General features: G+C 35.1%; 1 protein-coding gene across 21 annotated transcripts in view; it reads left to right on the top strand.

Moving 5' to 3' along the window:
- LOC125677687 (diacylglycerol kinase zeta-like) overlaps nt 1-19574 on the top strand; it is a 136919-nt gene that overhangs the window by 97045 nt on the left and 20300 nt on the right. For all 21 annotated transcript variants that reach the window (XM_056158806.1, XM_056158803.1, XM_048915811.2 and 18 more), the window contains 6 exons: nt 3126-3158; nt 8137-8289; nt 10559-10797; nt 12722-12896; nt 14534-14604; nt 18949-19100. In XM_056158806.1, coding sequence (XP_056014781.1) covers nt 3126-3158; nt 8137-8289; nt 10559-10797; nt 12722-12896; nt 14534-14604; nt 18949-19100 — 823 coding nt within the window. The remainder of the gene's footprint in view (nt 1-3125; nt 3159-8136; nt 8290-10558; nt 10798-12721; nt 12897-14533; nt 14605-18948; nt 19101-19574) is intronic.

Raw genomic sequence — 19574 nt, 5'->3', positions numbered from 1 at the left:
ATAGGGATCTGTAGCATTGCTAATGTTAGACAGATAGGAATCTATAGCACTGTTAATGTTAGACAGATAGAAATCTATAGTACTGCTAATGTTAGACAGATAGGGATCTATAGTACTGCTAATGTTAGACAGATAGAAATCTACAGTACTGCTAATGTTAGACAGATAGGAATCTATAGCACTGCTAATGTAAGACAGATAGGAACCTATAGCACTGCTAATGTTGGACAGGGATCAATAGCACTGCTAATGTTAGACAGATAGGGATATATAGTACTGCTAATGTTAGACAGATAGGAATCTATAGCATTGCTAATGTTAGACAGATAGGGATCTATAGCATTGCTAATGTTAGACAGATAGGGATCTATAGTACTGCTAATGTTAGACAGATAGGAATCTATAGCACTGCTAATGTTAGACAGATAGGAACCTATAGCACTGCTAATGTTAGACAGGGATCTATAGCACTGCTAATGTTGGACAGGGATCTATAGCACTGTTAATGTTAGACAGATAGAAATCTATAGTACTGCTAATGTTAGACAGATAGGAACCTATAGCACTGCTAATGTTAGACAGGGATCTATAGCACTGCTAATGTTGGACAGGGATCTATAGCACTGTTAATGTTAGACAGATAGAAATCTATAGTACTGCTAATGTTAGACAGATAGGAACCTATAGCACTGCTAATGTTAGACAGATAGAAATCTATAGTACTGCTAATGTTATACAGATAGAAATCTATAGCACTGCTAATGTTAGACAGATAGGAACCTATAGCACTGCTAATGTTAGACAGATAGGAACCTATAACACTGCTAATGTTGGACAGGGATCAATAGCACTGCTAATGTTAGACAAATAGGGATATATAGTACTGCTAATGTTAGACAGATAGGAATCTATAACATTGCTAATGTTAGACAGATAGGGATCTGTAGCATTGCTAATGTTAGACAGATAGGAATCTATAGCACTGTTAATGTTAGACAGATAGAAATCTATAGTACTGCTAATGTTAGACAGATAGGGATCTATAGTACTGCTAATGTTAGACAGATAGAAATCTACAGTACTGCTAATGTTAGACAGATAGGAATCTATAGCACTGCTAATGTAAGACAGATAGGAACCTATAGCACTGCTAATGTTGGACAGGGATCAATAGCACTGCTAATGTTAGACAGATAGGGATATATAGTACTGCTAATGTTAGACAGATAGGAATCTATAGCATTGCTAATGTTAGACAGATAGGGATCTATAGCATTGCTAATGTTAGACAGATAGGGATCTATAGTACTGCTAATGTTAGACAGATAGAAATCTATAGTACTGATAATGTTAGACAGATAGGAATCTATAGCACTGCTAATGTTAGACAGATAGGGATCTATAGCACTGCTAATGTTAGACAGATAGGGATCTATAGAACTGATGCTAATGTTAGACAGATAGGAATTTACAGCACTGCTAATGTTAGACAGATAGGAATTCGTGTAGACTAACAGATCTATAGCACTGCTAATGTTATACAGATAGAAATCTACAGTACTGCTAATGTTAGACAGATAGGAATCTATAGCACTGCTAATGTTAGACAGATAGGAATCTATAGCACTGCTAATGTTAGACAGATATGGATCTATAGTACTGCTAATGTTAGACAGATAGGGATCTATAGCACTGCTAATGTTAGACAGATATAGGAATTCATGTAGGGAACTCTTAAAAATAGATCTATATTTAACTCTTTTAATGTTAAATAGATAGGAATATTCCTATGATAAGATTTCTGAAGAACAATGAAATTATCAGATCTCATAAAAGGACAAACTTGAGAAATTATATTGTAATTTGAATTCAGGTTTTTATGAAAAACTTGATTTACTGGTACAATTTAATACACCAAACGCAAAAAGGATTAAACTTACTTGATAAGAAGTAATTTAGTTTCTATAAGTAATATTGATGGACTTAATATGAATTGGATTTACCTTGTTAATGAGAAAAAATGTCAAGTTTCTTTAGAAGTGTTGGTTACAATGACGAGAATGAAACATTCTGATTGGCTAACAAGCCAAATCTGAAATTCAGGTACCACGCCAAATGTAAGAAAAAAAAATGTGGTGCAAGTATAGGGCTTTTTTTTTCAGTTCCACTTTTAAGTGATGACGTCTTCATATCACAAAGGCCTTGCTAATATAGTTTTCTTGCGCAAACGGTAAATTACGATTTTCAAGAAATTTGTCAAGTATGGGATATAAATGCATAATTGAAATAAATTTGGCCTCTGAGTATACTAAAATACAACTATTGGTAAATTCCCGTACAACCGTGATTAGACCTAGATAACCTATCAAATGATATCATGCAGACTGATTCTGAACAAATTAATCCAAATTGGATTTGGGTTTTCTCAAAGTGTAATTGCTGTCATCCATATGTATGGGTGTTGCTGAATCGTTCGCACACATTCAGGTAATTTGATTAAAGTTGAGTACCTCGGGAAGAAAATACGTACAAACCCCAACATTGATCACTCATAGTCACAACTGCTCAGCAATCATCAACAAAGAATAACCAGGGATTTTTAAGGTGTGCTCTGAAGTTTTAGCCCTAAATTAATGAGTGCAATTATGATGAAGGTGAAAAAAAATCTTCACATAAATCATAAACTGCTTTTCTGTGTCACACAGTTTCAGTTACTTAATGTAAATGCCGTTTTTACAACACCTACAGGAACAAATTGTTTCATAATTTGAATTGATTTGCTCGTGCTAGGATTGTCACTTATGTAAAAAAAAAAATGTATGTTTATCTGTTAATTTATCAAATATGGTAGGTGACTTAATAAACTTCCTGTAATTACAAAGATAGATTTTTTTACAATTGGTTCATGAGCATTGTGCATTATGCTGTAGTAGTAATAATGTAATTAAATTAACGAGCAGGCGTAGCACGTGATCGGTCTATATAACCAGTGCTTAGTAATCTTTGAATGTCAGATATTGTTTTTATAAAAATACTGTTTTAAATACCTTACAAAAAAATGCTAAAATTTTCTTTTTGCCAGAGTAATTCATTTAATGAACTTAATGACATTTTTTTTCTTTCAGTCATTCCAGCAGAGATTTGCCTTCCAAAGCAAGGTATTTTTAGTTTTACTCAGAAGAATCCATTCTAACATTGTTACATTTAGATCAAGACCATCATCTAATGTCGGCATATCTATGTAAAAATGTAATTTCTCAAGGAAGATGTCTTCTTCTCTTTGTATCATGAAAAGCTTTAGTTCATTGTAAATATAGCATTACATCATGCTGTGAATGAATCTGATTTAGGGATACTTAGAGTATTCACTTGGGGGAAAAGAAAAGTTGTGAAGAAATGTTGTTGACAATACAGAACTAATTGTTGTTGACAGTACAGAACTAGTTGTTGACAGTACAGAACTATAGTGTTGACAGTAGAGAACTAGTTGTTGACAGAACAGAACTATAGTGTTGACAGTACAGAACTAGTTGTTGACAGAACAGAACTATAGTGTTGACAGTACAGAACTAGTTGTTGACAGAACAAAACTATAGTGTTGACAGTACAGAACTGGTTGTTGACAGAACAGAACTATAGTGTTGACAGAACAGAACTATAGTGTTGACAGTACAGAACTAGTTGTTGACAGAACAGAACTAGTTGTTGACAGAACAGAACTATAGTGTTGACAGAACAGAACTAGTTGTTGACAGAACAGAACTATAGTGTTGACAGTACAGAACTAGTTGTTGACAGAACAGAACTATAGTGTTGACAGAACAGAACTAGTTGTTGACAGAACAGAACTATAGTGTTGATAATACAGAACTAGCTGTTGACAGAATAGAACTAATAACCAAAAGAATTTCATTGATAATCACAGTATAACAACCTTGTATAACAAATTGTATACTTAGTAGGCTTAGTAGGAATTAACCTAGCTAGTGCGCATCGTTTACAGAGGTTGGTTGTACTTGGATGAAAACTGATTTTGTTTAGATGATCGAAGTAGCTAGAAGACAAATATGCAGCTATGTATAGGCTTAATGGAAGTGCAAGATGTTAAAGTGGTCTAACTTTTTTTTTAAAATCCAAAGACTTTGTTGCAAGATATAAATTAATTGGCCTTCATACTTGGTTTTCATGCTCGTTTTGTAACTTCCATTAAAATCTTACGACCTCAGGGGACGATTCTCCAGCAATTCCAACAAAGCGGGAATAATTTCACAAATAGCGGAAGTGATGGACTATAGACTTTTTTGCGTTTTCCATAACCTTGATAAATCAATAGGCTCTACAAAGCAGTAAATAGTGAACTAACCTATTATAGGCAATTCAACATGCAACATTTTTTTTCTGATCAAAATTTGTGTGTCATATCTCTAGTCATCCTGGTAAACTTTTCACATTCTCAACTTCTTCTGTTTAACCATCTGTCCAATTTTCACTACACCAGGCACAAAGCATTCTTTTTATTAAGGTGATTCAATTTTTTTCTGATATCAGAGCTATCATTCCAAGGAAATCAAGGTATTGGCAAAATAGTGAAATTATGATAGGACATTTTAGATAGATTCTGATAAAGAGCATGCAATGAAACCAGGAATATGAAATTTTGCATGAAAGCTTTCAGATACAGTGTACATTCAAACAAAAATTTAAACCATGACAAGTCCGCCCCCCTCCAGCCATTCAGAACCAGTAGGTGGTCACATTAAGGGTTTAAAGTTTAACACAGAAATGTGTAGGAAAAATAGATACATTATGTCAAATTAATACGTAAACGTCCTCATTTAATGTAGGCTATGATTCTCAGGGCCTGGACAGGGCCACACCAGGGATTTAATTGTTGAATGGAAATACTTCAAAAAATCATGCACTGAAGAACCACATGGGTTATTTGTGTCAAATTATGAATGCATCTTCTTGTGTTGTAGATTACAGTTTGATTTAAACAATATTTCATTCAGAAGAATTGGACTAGACAATTGGCAATGCCTTTCTATGTACTCTCTCCATTGAAATATGGGGGGAAATCTACTTTTTTAGAGAAAGGAGAGTACAGTGTGTTGACTTGATACAAAATTGTCCCCTTGAAGAGTATATTCTCAGGACTGCCCCCCCCCCCCCCCCCCCCCCCTTCAAAGTTAGACCAAATATCCTACCCATTCCCAATGACCAAAAAGTCACCTATTTCCTTAAATTCATGAGCAAAATTTCCTAAATGCATACAAAAATTAAAAATATATATTGTACAATATTGTAAAGGGGGGGGGGGGGGGGGGGGGGGGGGGGGGGGGGGGGGGACTGATATATAGAGTCAAGAACTGAATGAATATATAAATGATAATATGGTTATTTTGTTCATCTTAAATGTTATATACTTTATTTGGATGGAAAAGACAGTAAAAGTAATTTTCCCAATTTACCAAAAAACGACAACGATTTTCCTAATTAAAGAGAACCTGGTCCCAGTCCTAAAAAGTGTTGTTATAACCTTGATTGAATTTCAGATTTGTCAAGGTCATAACATTTGCAGGAGCCACCTAGCATTTTAACAAATGGGTTTAGATTAAAGGTTTAGGTAAAATCTTTAGAAATTATCTTCTCAAGAACTTCAAAATTATGTGCGCCAAATTAATATGACTGCATGTTTCTCTTGTAATGTTGATTCCAGATTGTTCACATGGCCAAGCTTGGAGGCACTGTTATAGAGATTTAGAATTTTATATTGGAATGTATGATTAAAAAGGTCGAAATCGACTCCAGAATTGATAGAAAGTGTATATGCAAGCATGTAAATTCAAGTTTGTTCAAACCATGATACTAATTGAGACCGCCACAAAAGGGATTCAAGTTTTTCTTTAGAATATAGGGGAAAAAAATTTTTTAATCTTCCTAAGAATTAATCAATGCAGCTTAGTTAATAGAATACTCATTTTTGTGTTTGGAGACCCATGTATGATTAAAAGCCTTGGCAATTAGCTGAGTTGTTAAAATAGGTAGTGAAATTCCTTCATCAAATGCTTAGCAATAGTGGAAAGAGTCTTCACTTCGAAATGGCTTTGAGCACCAGGGCATAAGTTTGAATTTATGGCACTTGTCTAGAGCTGGAAATGTGTCTGAAGATAGTGAAAAATTCTCAAAGGGACCTAAAACTCCAATAAATTCAGTCAACCATGTACATGTAGGTTCAGGTTTGTTCAAACCATGTTCCCCTGAAAGCCATGCCTCTAACTTAGGGAACCTCAGAATACAGTTTTATTAAGGACGGATAACACACCTGAGAAATCTGATATATATTGTATGGAAAGTGAACTTGGGAATATGTACATTAATATTTGATATTGAAAAGTTTCAAACTTACCTTATTTAGGTTTAAAAGATACTGTTTTAGTTGAAAGTAATCTTATAAAAACAAATTAAAACCCTGCATGCTTGACTCAAACCCACAATTTACAGATCAACGGTCAACATATGTTAAGCTACAGATCGAGGTACATGTACCCAGCCAGGCAATCTACAGATCAACAGTCAACATGTTAAACTACTGAGCTACTTATAGCTAGGCAATCAGATGTAAATGGAATATACATGTATTGCTGATATTTACATTTAATCAAAAGGAAGTCGACCATTGTGATGGTGTATGATTCCTCCTTAATATGGAAGTTTCCTCACGTAGCATATATATAGTTGTCTTCGTTTCATTACCTACAGTGTATAGTGCAGAGCTATGGTATTGATTGAAGGATTTGTACTCTTATGGTGTCCTGAATTTAACCCCTGTGTGAGCAAGGTGCCTCTGATGAGTGTTGTGGCCCATAAGCCTCTTGTTTGATGATCTTCTAGAATTTAGAACTTTTTAGACAGTTTAATACTTCAATTTTAACATTCTACAAACATCAATTATCAGTAATTTCAAACAATTTTTTGCAAATTTTAAAGTAACTTTTAAGGAAATCCTTCTATGCAGTCAAGGCAAAGAGGCGCCTGTTTTCAAGGAATACTCAGTTTTAATCATTCAGTGCAAAGATCTAGGCTATTCATTTTATAATACAACAACAGTCTCATTTAAAGTCAACATTTTGCAAACTCTATGGTCATATTAAAATGATCAGGTTTTATATTGCCCATACAACCTATCATTGGGTCATATGCTGTTTGACATGTTTCATACCAATTGTTAGGCCGTTCTTGGCACACTGATTTTGACTATGAATAACTCCATTTACCTGATCAGGATATAGGACTCGCAGCGGGTGTGACCGGTCGACAGGGGATGCTTACTCCTCCTAGGCACCTGATCCCACGTCTGATATGTCCAGGGGTCTGTGTTTGCCCAACTCTTTATTTTGTATTGCTTATAGGAGTGATGAGATTGATTCTTCGCCTATCATGTACATAACATAGATGGTTGCTGGCACTGTCATTTTTTAATTAATTGGATGAAAGTAGTTTAATGACCTAGTATTTTATTCTCTCATTGACATTAAAATTTCTCTATTTTTTTGTATCAGTTGAGGTCATATTACATATAATAAGGAGTTGAGGTTTTTTTTACTAAGGGTTTGGCTTTTCATCAAGTGATCTTTAGTACAAGTCACTTGTACTATATTGTCAGTCTCGGAATTAATTACTACCAATAGGAGATTATCAAGAAAGGCACAGATTAGTAATAAAGATGTTGACATCTTGGATGTATTGAAAAAAAAAACTCGGTTAACAGTGTCTGCAATCAAAGTGTTTTCAGGAGTTAAGCCAGATATGGAGGAAAAGTTGAGGAAGATGTTATGATGTTCATACATTTAGCATCCTCAGTAAAAGCCGCAGAACTGTAGCTCTCTGGGTAAAATCTGAAGAAAGAAAAATATTGCAGGTTTATTTCATTTTCCCCCCAGAAAGCTTTAATTCTGTAACTTAGGAAACAATATACCCTCAGTAGCAGACATTTAGGACAAAATGTTTGAATGTACATGTCATCTAGGTGACACAGCAGTAGGATAATTAAGCCCCCCCCCCCCCCCCCCCCCCCCCCCCCCCCCCCAGTATAAGTGAGGGCAATGTTAAATAGAAATGCACCTTCATTTACAGGAGATCATTGCTATCAGTTGTTCATGGTGCAAAGCAGCTTACCACAACAAGGTATCGTGCTTCATGATGCAGCATATCGAGGAGCAGTGCACCCTGGGAGTCCATCAAAGCATCATTGTGCCTCCGTCGTGGATCATTAAACTTCCAAAAAAAGTGAGTATCGCTAGTATTCTGCTAATACAGTTGTTAAAGTGAGTATCGCTAGTATTCTGCTAATACAGTTGTTAAAGTGAGTATCGCTAGTATTCTCCTAATGCAGTTGTTAAAGTGAGTATCGCTAGTATTCTGCTAATACAGTTGTTAAAGTGAGTATTGCTAGTATTCTGCTAATACAGTTGTTAAAGTGAGTATTGCTAGTATTCTTCTAATACAGTTGTTAAAGTGAGTATCGCTAGTATTCTCCTAATACAGTTGTTAAAGTGAGTATTGCTAGTATTCTGCTAATACAGTTGTTAAAGTGATTGAGTATCGCTAGTATTCTCCTAATGCAGTTGTTAAAGTGAGTAGCACTAGTATTCTCCTAATACAGTTGTTAAAGTGAGTATTGCTAGTATTCTGCTAATACAGTTGTTAAAGTGAGTATCGCTAGTATTCTCCTAATGCAGTTGTTAAAGTGAGTATCACTAGTATTCTCCTAATACAGTTGTTAAAGTGAGTATTGCTAGTATTCTGCTAATACAGTTGTTAAAGTGAGTATCGCTAGTATTCTCCTAATGCAGTTGTTAAAGTGAGTATCGCTAGTATTCTCCTAATGCAGTTGTTAAAGTGAGTATCACTAGTATTCTGCTAATACAGTTGTTAAAGTGAGTATCGCTAGTATTCTCCTAATGCAGTTGTTAAAGTGAGTATCGCTAGTATTCTCCTAATGCAGTTGTTAAAGTGAGTATCACTAGTATTCTGCTAATACAGTTGTTAAAGTGAGTATCGCTAGTATTCTCCTAATGCAGTTGTTAAAGTGAGTATCACTAGTATTCTCCTAATGCAGTTGTCGCTGTTATTGACACGTCTTTTGCACAATGTATGCCAGAAATGATAAAAATTTGACATTAATTGGGAGAGCTAGTGATGGGCTTTATGGTGAAAAGTACTGCAGCATGTATAATACACGGGAGTCACTGTATTAATAAAGTCAAATCAACACACTTTTGCTGTATTTTTTATCAAATTATTTAGAATTTAAACAGTAATTTGAGCAAAGCTTTAAAGCATTCTGTGAAAATGACACTGTGGACTTGATTTAGAAACTTTTAAGTGATTTTCATATTTGAAACTTAATCTGCTAGCAGATTAGTTTGTTTGTTCTATTTTTTTAACATAAATGGGAAAGTTTTAACCGATAAAATTTATAATCGCATATAGATATATGGAGAGTCGATCTCCTATAAAGAATTATTTAATGCAGTCTGTGTTTATCAATTTTTAACGAGATTTTAGTGTTAGCATGTTAGCTTCTGAGTATTATAAAAGTGATATGGAATTTTTTCAAAGTTTAAATTTATTATCTTTATATACATATAAAATTACAAAATGAGATCTTACAATGCAATGTGCAGATCTTGCATGTTTATAATATCTTTGCATTGAAATGTATTTATAGTTGTTTTAAATCCATGCTTCATATGATTATATGATTAAATTCAAAAAAGAGTAGACTAAAAAGTAAAATAGTCTGATTTATTTATAAATTAACCTATTTAGAATTTTTTCATACGAATACTTGGTTGGTTTTTTTTTTTTATTATTATTTCATAAGTTGTGACTTAGTGCTTAAAAAGATTTGTATAATAAAGGATTTCTTTCTCGATATACAAATTTCCAAAGTCGTGAACTTTTGTAAAACTCTTAAAATCAACATTGTCATATCTTGAATTTTGAATTAACAATGAAATTACAGGGATCCTTGTTGAAATTATGAAGACAGATAATCCAAGTTTCCTCTGACTCCTACCCCCACTTTTATATTGTGATGAGTGCGGGGGATGGGAGTCTGAGCGAAGATCACATTAAAAGTGCGAATTCAGGGACACTAATATTCTGTGAATCTATGGATCCAGATTCCAATTTTCACAGATCAAGAGCTTTTTAAGTTTACAAATTGCGTAATAGTCAACATTAAAAGTCGCCACAATATCACAAAAGAGTACTTGCCTTAGTTTTCATTGCCAAACAAGTCGTTCAGCCAGTATTTCTCATCATCATTTCATCTCATGATTTTATACATAAAGTCAGGTCCATTACAAATTGAAAGAATTTTTGTGTAGAAACGGTAGAATAATGTGTTTTAATTTTATATCATTAAAAGAATATAAAAATCAGAATTATGCTTCAAGCAGAGACCCACTTTTTGTAGAAGTTCATGCAGAAAATCGACAAGCAATGATTTTAGCCAGAAAACTATCACGCTGCCGATTTCTTATTTCAGGGGTCTTTCAAATCTTCACTGAGGAAAAAGAGGCGAGCCTCGATAAAAAGAAAGAAAGCCAAGGAAGAAAATCGTCCATTTATAATCAAGCCCATTCCCTCCCCACTTCTGAAGCCTCTTCTCGTCTTCATCAACCCCAAGAGTGGTGGGAACCAAGGGGCCAAACTCATGCACAAGTTCTGCTGGTGGTTGAACCCACGGCAGGTGTTCGACTTGTCCCATGGAGGGCCTCGACCAGGGTATGTTATTAAAAAGTCAAAGGGATAATTTTACCATAAATAGAACAGCAGATTTAACAATTTGAAAAAAAATTTTGCTGCAAGTGCTGACTGTAAAAAGGAAGGGAAAATAAATTTTTTTTATGTGTGTGAAATACTACGTTGCTTTGAGCTGTGGCAAATTTGAACTTACAGACTTTATAAACGACCTTAACCTTTATGAATGAGATAGCTTTGATCTTTTACCTTGTGGTTCGTTTAAGTATGCATGAAATCTTGTCTTGATTATAGTAGAGAACAGTATTAATTCTAACAAGGCAAATTAAGAATATTGTGTATTCTGGAAATGTGCCTACTTTCTGTAAATTTTATTACAATAGCTATAAAGAGACACCCGTGCATACAAATGCTGTTTAGCATATTAAATGTATATAAGCATATATAGTTAAGTGTTCAATTATTCAGGTAGCGCTATAGGCAGTAAGTCAAACATCTTCCTGCTAACTCTTCTGAAGTAAAGGCCAATAAAACAAACGGTGATCAAATGAGCATCTATTCATCTCCATGGCTTTTTCCCATTAGTGGATTTTACACAAGATGGAGACACCGAATTTTAAGGACTCCAGTAGAGCTCGTAATGCTGGGTTAGAACCTTTAATGGGCAGGTGTCTTTCTGCTGATGTCTTTTCATCTTTTGTTTCGGCAAATAAAAAGTGATTGAGAGATAATGACTGTGTCTTGGGTGGCTCGTTCCTGTTGACTTTTTATTTATGAGCCATCATTTTACCTTATAGTTCAAGATAGAGAAAGGATTGAATGCATGGTATTAAAGATTCAAGATCTAGGGTAATGAAACTCAGCTTCAAATGAGTAGGGATGATGAATATATAGGTGTGTTTCCAGAACGTTAGTGGAAACACGATACTGGGTTCACTTATAACTATAGGGAGTAGAACTACTGCGTGGTGATTGATATTCATGAACACAATGGTTGGTTGCATCATGTGTACTGGGATTTGGATCCAGTAAGGATTCAAAATTATGCTTGCAAAGGGGAATACAACAGCTATAGAAAGGAATTTAGACCAGCGAGGTTTCATCTAAAAGAACTATATACCTAAATATTCTGGCAATGTCAGCATTCAACAGGAGCGGGTATCACTTATCTTAGGGTTACACTATCTGTTCAAAAGCCAATGATTTGCTCATCTGGTTTAGCTGCATGTTATGGTCATTTTATACAATAGTGAAATCACATAATTTGTATTTCATTTAATATGTAGAAATCACATGGCTATATTTATCATATACGATTAGTGAAGAAATCTGACACTGAATGAATTAATTTTTCCAGGAAAGTTTGTACAATATGACTGTCTTTAGTTAGATGTAGATCTTTGATGGTGGTCATGGAGTTCTCTAAGGCCTTCTTCAGTAAGAAACACATGTTGTGTTAATCTAATAAGTGGTCGGGGTACATAGGAAATGAAAGAAGGGGGATTACTCATAAAGGCCAAAATAGATGTTAAACATGAAGAAAATACATTGAATGAAGCGGCTATAAGAGGGAAAAAAGTGTTACAAATGTTGTGTTCACTGTGACATCTGAGATATTCTTGTCAGACTGCAATGTAAATAGAAATGTTTTTACTGACTTGCACAGACTTCGATGTAAATTTATATCAAACAGGTGGACTATATTGGAGGGAATTCTCAAATTAGATTTGTTTTAAATTGCACTTGCAGATACTTACAGTAAAACATTTACAAAAGAAATGAATGTTTTTGTTGCAATTAAGATTTTAATTCTTTACAACACTAGATTGGAAAGAAGTTGAAAAATGTAAGACAACACTATATATTATCCATTATCTTCAGGTTTGAAATCATCAAGACTTTTTATGCATTAATTGATCACATGAGCTGTTGCATTGTTTCTTTGCAGTCTCGAGTTGTACAAGAAAGTGCCTAACCTGCGTATTTTGGCATGTGGGGGAGATGGCACAGTGGGCTGGATCCTGTCCGAAATTGACAGCCTGGGCATTAAGCCCCCACCCCCGGTCGCCATCATGCCCCTTGGCACAGGAAATGATCTCTCACGGACCTTGAATTGGGGAGGGGTAAGTTCAGTACTTTTGTACATAGTGTTAGATCTCACAGCATACACAAAAAGCACCTCTAAGGACTCGGTCAAATTTTGGTTTTTAAATCGTGAAACTTGAATGTCCTTTTTTTTTTATCAAAGAAATCGATTATCACTTTTTATATTATAACAAAATTGAATTACATTCAAAGAGAAGGTCTGATTTCTAGTTCCTACAGAAAAAACTCAGATTTTTCATCCTACCCTTTAAAAGAGACCAGAGAAATACAATATTCAAACCCTAAATTCTACATGTATATGTATGTGCAGATCTTGAGGCAATGGCTTTAAATCATCAGTTATGAAGTGCATTTGAAGTCCGATACTGTAGAAGTAGAATATTTAGCGAGACACAAATTTAGTGCGACTTTATTATTCTAAAAAAGATAACTATTACCTAGATATGGAATAAGTTATTAGCAATAGTAAATTTTAGCGATCACATCACCCTCGCTAATAATGCCAAAATTAAATCCTCACTAAAAATTCTGCTTATACGGTATGTTAGGCCAACAGCAGGAGAACAGGAATAAAGGAGGATATATTGAGTTACTGAGCATTACAAAGTAAGACATCCGTAATGACTGTATAGTATACACGGAGCTTTCAGTTCTCTTCTGTCAGGATACATGGATTATAACGGACAGACAGCGTGTATGTGTATTCCATACTGATCGAGGTTTAATTTCCGTATTTTGAGTGCTATCGTAACACTGGTAGCTGAATCAGGCTTCTATTCCTGCAATGCATTATCTGTCAGACTGACTAAAGGCACCTGTATAAAGCTCAACAGCTGACATAAAGGTGATTTACAGCACCTGTATAAAGCTCAACAGCTGACATAAAGGTGATTTACAGCACCTGTATAAAGCTCAACAGCTGACATAAAGGTGACTTACGGCACCTGTATAAAGCTCAACAGCTGACATAAAGGTGATTTACAGCACCTGTATAAAGCTCAACAGCTGACATAAAGGTGACTTACGGCACCTGTATAAAGCTCAACAGCTGACATAAAGACTTCAGTGTTATTGTCCGTCTGTCTGTTCCATCAGACTTACTCTGGGTAAACACTTGTACCAGTGATGAAAAAATTAGCCCTGTCACTTGGGACTTGCAACTGCCATGTTTTGTCTGCTCCAGCATTTAGACTGTTCTAACAGGTGTTTATCCAGGACCGTGTTTTGTCTGATCCAGTATTTAGACTAATGGATGTCAATCTAAGATGCCCTCTGAATGTTGTGAATTTCTTTTGCTTCGCCGCTGTCGAAATTCATAGTGGCAATGAGGCCTGACTTCCTCCAAAAAATACAATAGTTTTCTTTTCTAAAATAAAAACCAATGGAAATTTTTGCACTAAACTTTACTCCAATTACTAGCCGATTTGATGTATATTGATCATTTTACTTACCACATGCCTGTAGATTGTTGAAAAATCAGCTTTGCTCAATATGTCTGCCAGTAATTTTTTGCAGTACATGTACTTGGAAAAGCATTAATTACATGTACCCCAATCAGGAAATATCTGGCCTTCCAGGAGTGATTCCTAAATATTAAAGATGATGTACAACGTTTCTCTTAATTAAATTGCTCTCTTTTCTATTTGTTCTTAAGGGATATGCAGACGAACCTATTACCAAAATCCTTAGTTATGTTGAAGAGGGCCAAGTTGTTCAACTTGACAGGCAAGTAACAGTATTTTGTAAAACAGTATTGTGTAAGCAGTGCAGTAACACGATCATTAAAGGAACAAACAGTCTTGGGCAACATGGATGCTGAAGGAGAATCTTTAAGGAACGTTTAATCCGTTAAAGGCTGCCTTTACATGCATTAAACGTGTTATGTGAATCGTTAAAAAATCTAATTGTTGAATGTGGGATTCAGGATTGGGTCTGTTTTATTGAATATTAATATGCCCCTAGTGATCCTCTGGGTAGGTTTGGTGTGACTATGTAGGGTCTAATTAGCCGAGAAGACCATGATTTCGAGAGAGAAATAACCCATTCCTCTTCTGCTTGTCTGCAAGGGAAATAATTTTCAGCATCACTGTTGAACTTAGTCCAGACAAGGAAATATCTTGTCGGTTTGCATTCCGGCCTACAGGGAGATTTTAATCACCCATCATTTAAAGCAACTTGTCCATTTCTTATTAATGAATTTGCGAAAGCATATCGTGTTTCCCATATATGTGTGTATCAGGGCCTTTAGAACTGTACGTACACTGATATTGTATATTGGCCCACTAGGAGTACCTAAAGTGAGGGATTTATTATTGCAATTGTTTGCATTAAGTCTAGTATTAGAATAGATGATCTCTGTATTTGTCTGCTGGAGTCTTAATTATTCATCAGTTTGTAAGGAAGTAATTATCACCCTCACTTGTAGGTTGGTATCGGCCCTGATGGAGTTCTGGGGGAGAGAGGGGGGCGTTAGCATTTACTACTGCAGCATGCAATCATTATTTAGTAACACACAAAAACTCTATTGCTACTGTTTACAATCATGAATTAGTTACGTACAAAAGATGTATTCCTATCTCTGTGTCTCTATTACAGCCGGACGGATGTGTGTTTCACATTTTAATTACAGACTGTGTTGCAATATTTTTTTTTAGTTGTTTCAGATTAATTATTTCTTCCCTTGACTCTGATCTTTGACCCCACAATTTTTACATTTCTAGTGTTTGTGCCTTATCTCTACCTATTGAAATGATAAGACATTTTCTCAAAATGAATGTGAACGATGGGTATCAATTTTGATAGATATAGTTTGACTTTTAATGGATGTGAATTCTTTGACAGAAATGAGAATAAAGTGTACATACATGTATTAGAAATAACATTTTTAAAAAACGCCTGAAGGTATATGAACTGCAGTGTTTCCTGCCAGCATACTTTTCATGAAGCGCTAACTTGCGTCTTGAAGTATGCTGTCATTAATGTGTCGCAGTTCATGACCTCATGTATTTTTGAAAATGAGATTTGTTTCTTAACTAAATGTGATGGAATTGGAGAAACAGGCCCCAGAACTCTTTCTTGTTGGTTACAAGTTTTTTCCTTTTTATCATTTGTATGCTTCGATCAGAAAAGTTGCCACTTCATCCCTCCATCTGTTGATCTCTCCATCCTTCCAAGTTCACATCTCAGTTTTAATGAGTTCCCTGTCCTTGATGCACAGACGATAAATATCTAATGAAAAAGTGAAGACAACGAACAGTGATCAATCTCATAACTCCTATAAGGAATACATATTTAGAGTTGGGCAAACACGGACCCCTGGACACACCAGAGGTGGGATTAGGTGCCTATAGGAGTAAGCATCCCATTGACCGGTCACACCCGCCGTGAACCCTATATCTTGATCATGTAAACGGAATAATCCGTAGTCAAAATCATCGTATGAAGAATGATCCAACAATTGGTATGATACACATCAAACAGCATTTGATCCAATGACAGCCTAAATGATATTTTTGAGAGCTAAAGGAAGATGGGAAGTTATGCCTTAGTTATATATCCACTGATCCTGTACAGTAATGACTAGGTACTAATTTTACTAATATCTCTGATATATTTCACAGTTTTTCGGCACACCTATAACTGTCACACATATTGCAGGACCTTATTATCTGTATAATCATAATGCGCCTGCATTTTAAGCTGCACCACAGGATATGGTATTTTTTGAACATCCATATGAAGACACTACAAGAAAATATTGATATTAAGGCTTATATATCAGGGCAACCATGTGGCAGCTGCAGTTTTGTGCAATAAATAAATAAATTTCATTGTTATGATGTTCAACACAAAAGGAAAATGGCAGATGTGGGAGGATTGTGATAGGGAGTCTAGCAGTAATCGGAGCGTCCCGGCAGGAGACTTGTACAAATGTATTGTACTGCACTTGTAAGGGAGTCTGTTAAAGGGCATCATGCAGTGATATTGGAAATCTTGCATTATTGGATTGGCCAGATTTTAATAAAAAGTAATAATGTTTTGTGTGGAAATAATTGTGGATCAATGAACTCCAGAGAAGTGTTGTTGTTTGATTAACCTGGTAATGAGATGTCAACATTTTCAGTAGCACGTGAAATAAGTACATGTAGATTTGAACATTTGTACAACAAATCTAGATGATGATTTTAGTCTGAACATTTGCAAAGCAGACTTGGGTATCGCATGAGAAGTGGAATATTTTATTGCTGCTCCAGAAGGATTGAGAAGTAACCCAAGGTGTTCACCTGAAGAACGCTAATGTGACAACGAACTCCCCACACGAGGAGCTGTGACAGAGAAGATTTAGGAGAAAGAGATTGTTTTTCGCCTTTGAATGACAAGTGTTTAAGTAGTGACCTAGTATTTGTGATTTGTGGAGCTCATTTTGGATCTGTTTCTTGGATTTCTGACTTAAAGTTCACACTATCATGCAACAATAGTAAATCAGTGGAACAGTTGCACAACTTTACAACATCAATACATCACTAATAATGATCCACAGACTTGTTTGATTTTACAGCATCAATGCATGTGCATTACTAATAATGATCCACAGACTTGTTTGATTTTACAGCATCAATGCATGTGCATCACTAATAATGATCCACAGACTTGTATGATTTTCACAAGATGCTTTTACTTACTGTAGATTTCTCATCTAGATGTAGGTTAGTACAGTGGAACCTGTTTAATCAGACATGCACTAGAAGGCAAATCTTTTGTCGGAATACACAGTTTGTCAGAATCAACAGTATAAAACACAATGGAAATATGGAATTGAGAATTAATGTATAGAAAATATTCAATGTTTTGTTGGATATTAAATTTATTTCATGAGTGAGACAGCTAGGATTTTTTTTTTTTTTTTTATATATTTTCTCGAGTGTGAAGCTTTTCTATTAGAAAATATCAAAAAATCCTGTCTCACTCATATATAAATTCTATATCCAACAACAAAAACATTGAATTTTCTGTTTATCACATTTTCTTTGGTGTTTCGGTCAGCACTTTTAGCTGCATGTCCCTGTATAAGAACTAATGAATAGAGATCACTTGCACCACGCAAGGACATGTCCATGAAGCGAGAAATCGCCATCTTAGTTCTTATGTACTTTATTGATCAAATTTGAAAACCCAAAGTGGAGTTTGCAACGAATCTTGATAACAGAAGATATGTGTAGGCTACATATGTAGGCCGTAGTGTTTACACAGCTCAACTTTTGAGTTAATTCATCTGACACAAAGTACCGGAAAGTTTAAATCTACGCCTGACATTACACAAAATACGTCATGTACCAGAAATAAAATAAATACTATGCAGTTTTGCAAGACATGACTCATTTTATGCTTTGATAGGCAGTTCAAACAATCCCCCCCCCCCCCCCCACACACACACACGCACACACATGCAGTGAAAATTGAATTGTTTTGGGGTATTGCAATAAAAAAAAAACATGGAAAATTAATTATATATAACGTAAAATGAAAGTGATCTTTGTTGCGTATAAATTTTGTCAGCAAGTACGATAGTCGGACGGTTGTTATTTTCACACGTGAAAATAACACTTATTATTATCATAGTGTGAAAATAACAACTTTTATTTAATGGATAAATAAAATGTGATAAAAGGGTTGGAATGCCAGTGAGATGGATTGCACAGATTTTGGATTAGGCAGTTTTCACTGTATATTCATTTTCATTGTGATTTGTTCATTATCACTGATTGGTTTATTTATTTGTTAGGTGGAACAATGTTATCACTGATTGGTTTATTTATTTGTTAGGTGGAACAATGTTATCACTGATTGGTTTATTTATTTGTTAGGTGGAACAATGTTATCACTGATTGGTTTATTTGATGGTTAGGTGGAACAATGTTATCACTGATTGGTTTATTTGATGGTTAGGTGGAACAATGTTATCACTGATTGGTTTATTTATTTATTAGGTGGAACAATGTTATCACTGATTGGTTTATTTATTTGTTACGTGGAACAATGTTATCACTGATTGTTTTATTTATTTGTTAGGTGGAACAATGAAGTGTCTCCAAATGCGGTATCCGAGTCTGACGTCTGTGATGAACCATTAGTAACTGACCAACTACCACTAGATGTGTTCAACAACTACTTCAGCCTTGGGGCTGATGCCCATGTGGCTCTAGAATTCCATGAAAGCAGAGGTAAAGTTTCATATGTCATTCAGCATTGGTTTGGTTAATTTTTTTGGGGTCCGTGGGCATATAGTTTTTGGCCTGTCTGTCTGTGGCAAAAAACTTTAACCTTGGTCTTATCTTTTACACCATAGGAGGTAGAACTTTCATATTTGGTATATGTATTCCTTGTGGCAAGACCTTTCCACTGACTCCAAAATCTTTGACCTTGTAACCTTAACATGGACTTTTGACCTGGTTCCACTTTGTTGTGATCCGGGGCACCAGTGTTTCACAAACACATCTTGTTTTATTTAAAATAAACCATGAAATTGACTATGTAGTCTGGAAACTTTGTGCCATTGTTACATGTATGCAAAAAATTTGCAAAACAACAAACTTAGCATGGCCAGGACCTTAAAGCGAAATAATTTCAACTTTAAACTCGGTCTCAAATTTTCTAAAAGCATCTAAGTCTTTCAAATCAAAGTTAACCTCATAAAA

The sequence above is a fragment of the Ostrea edulis genome, chromosome 3 (assembly GCF_947568905.1).
Source record: "Ostrea edulis chromosome 3, xbOstEdul1.1, whole genome shotgun sequence".
NCBI classification, from domain to species: domain Eukaryota; kingdom Metazoa; phylum Mollusca; class Bivalvia; order Ostreida; family Ostreidae; genus Ostrea; species Ostrea edulis.
Note: the sequence above shows the minus strand (reverse complement) of the source record. Positions and strands in the feature narration are given on the sequence as shown.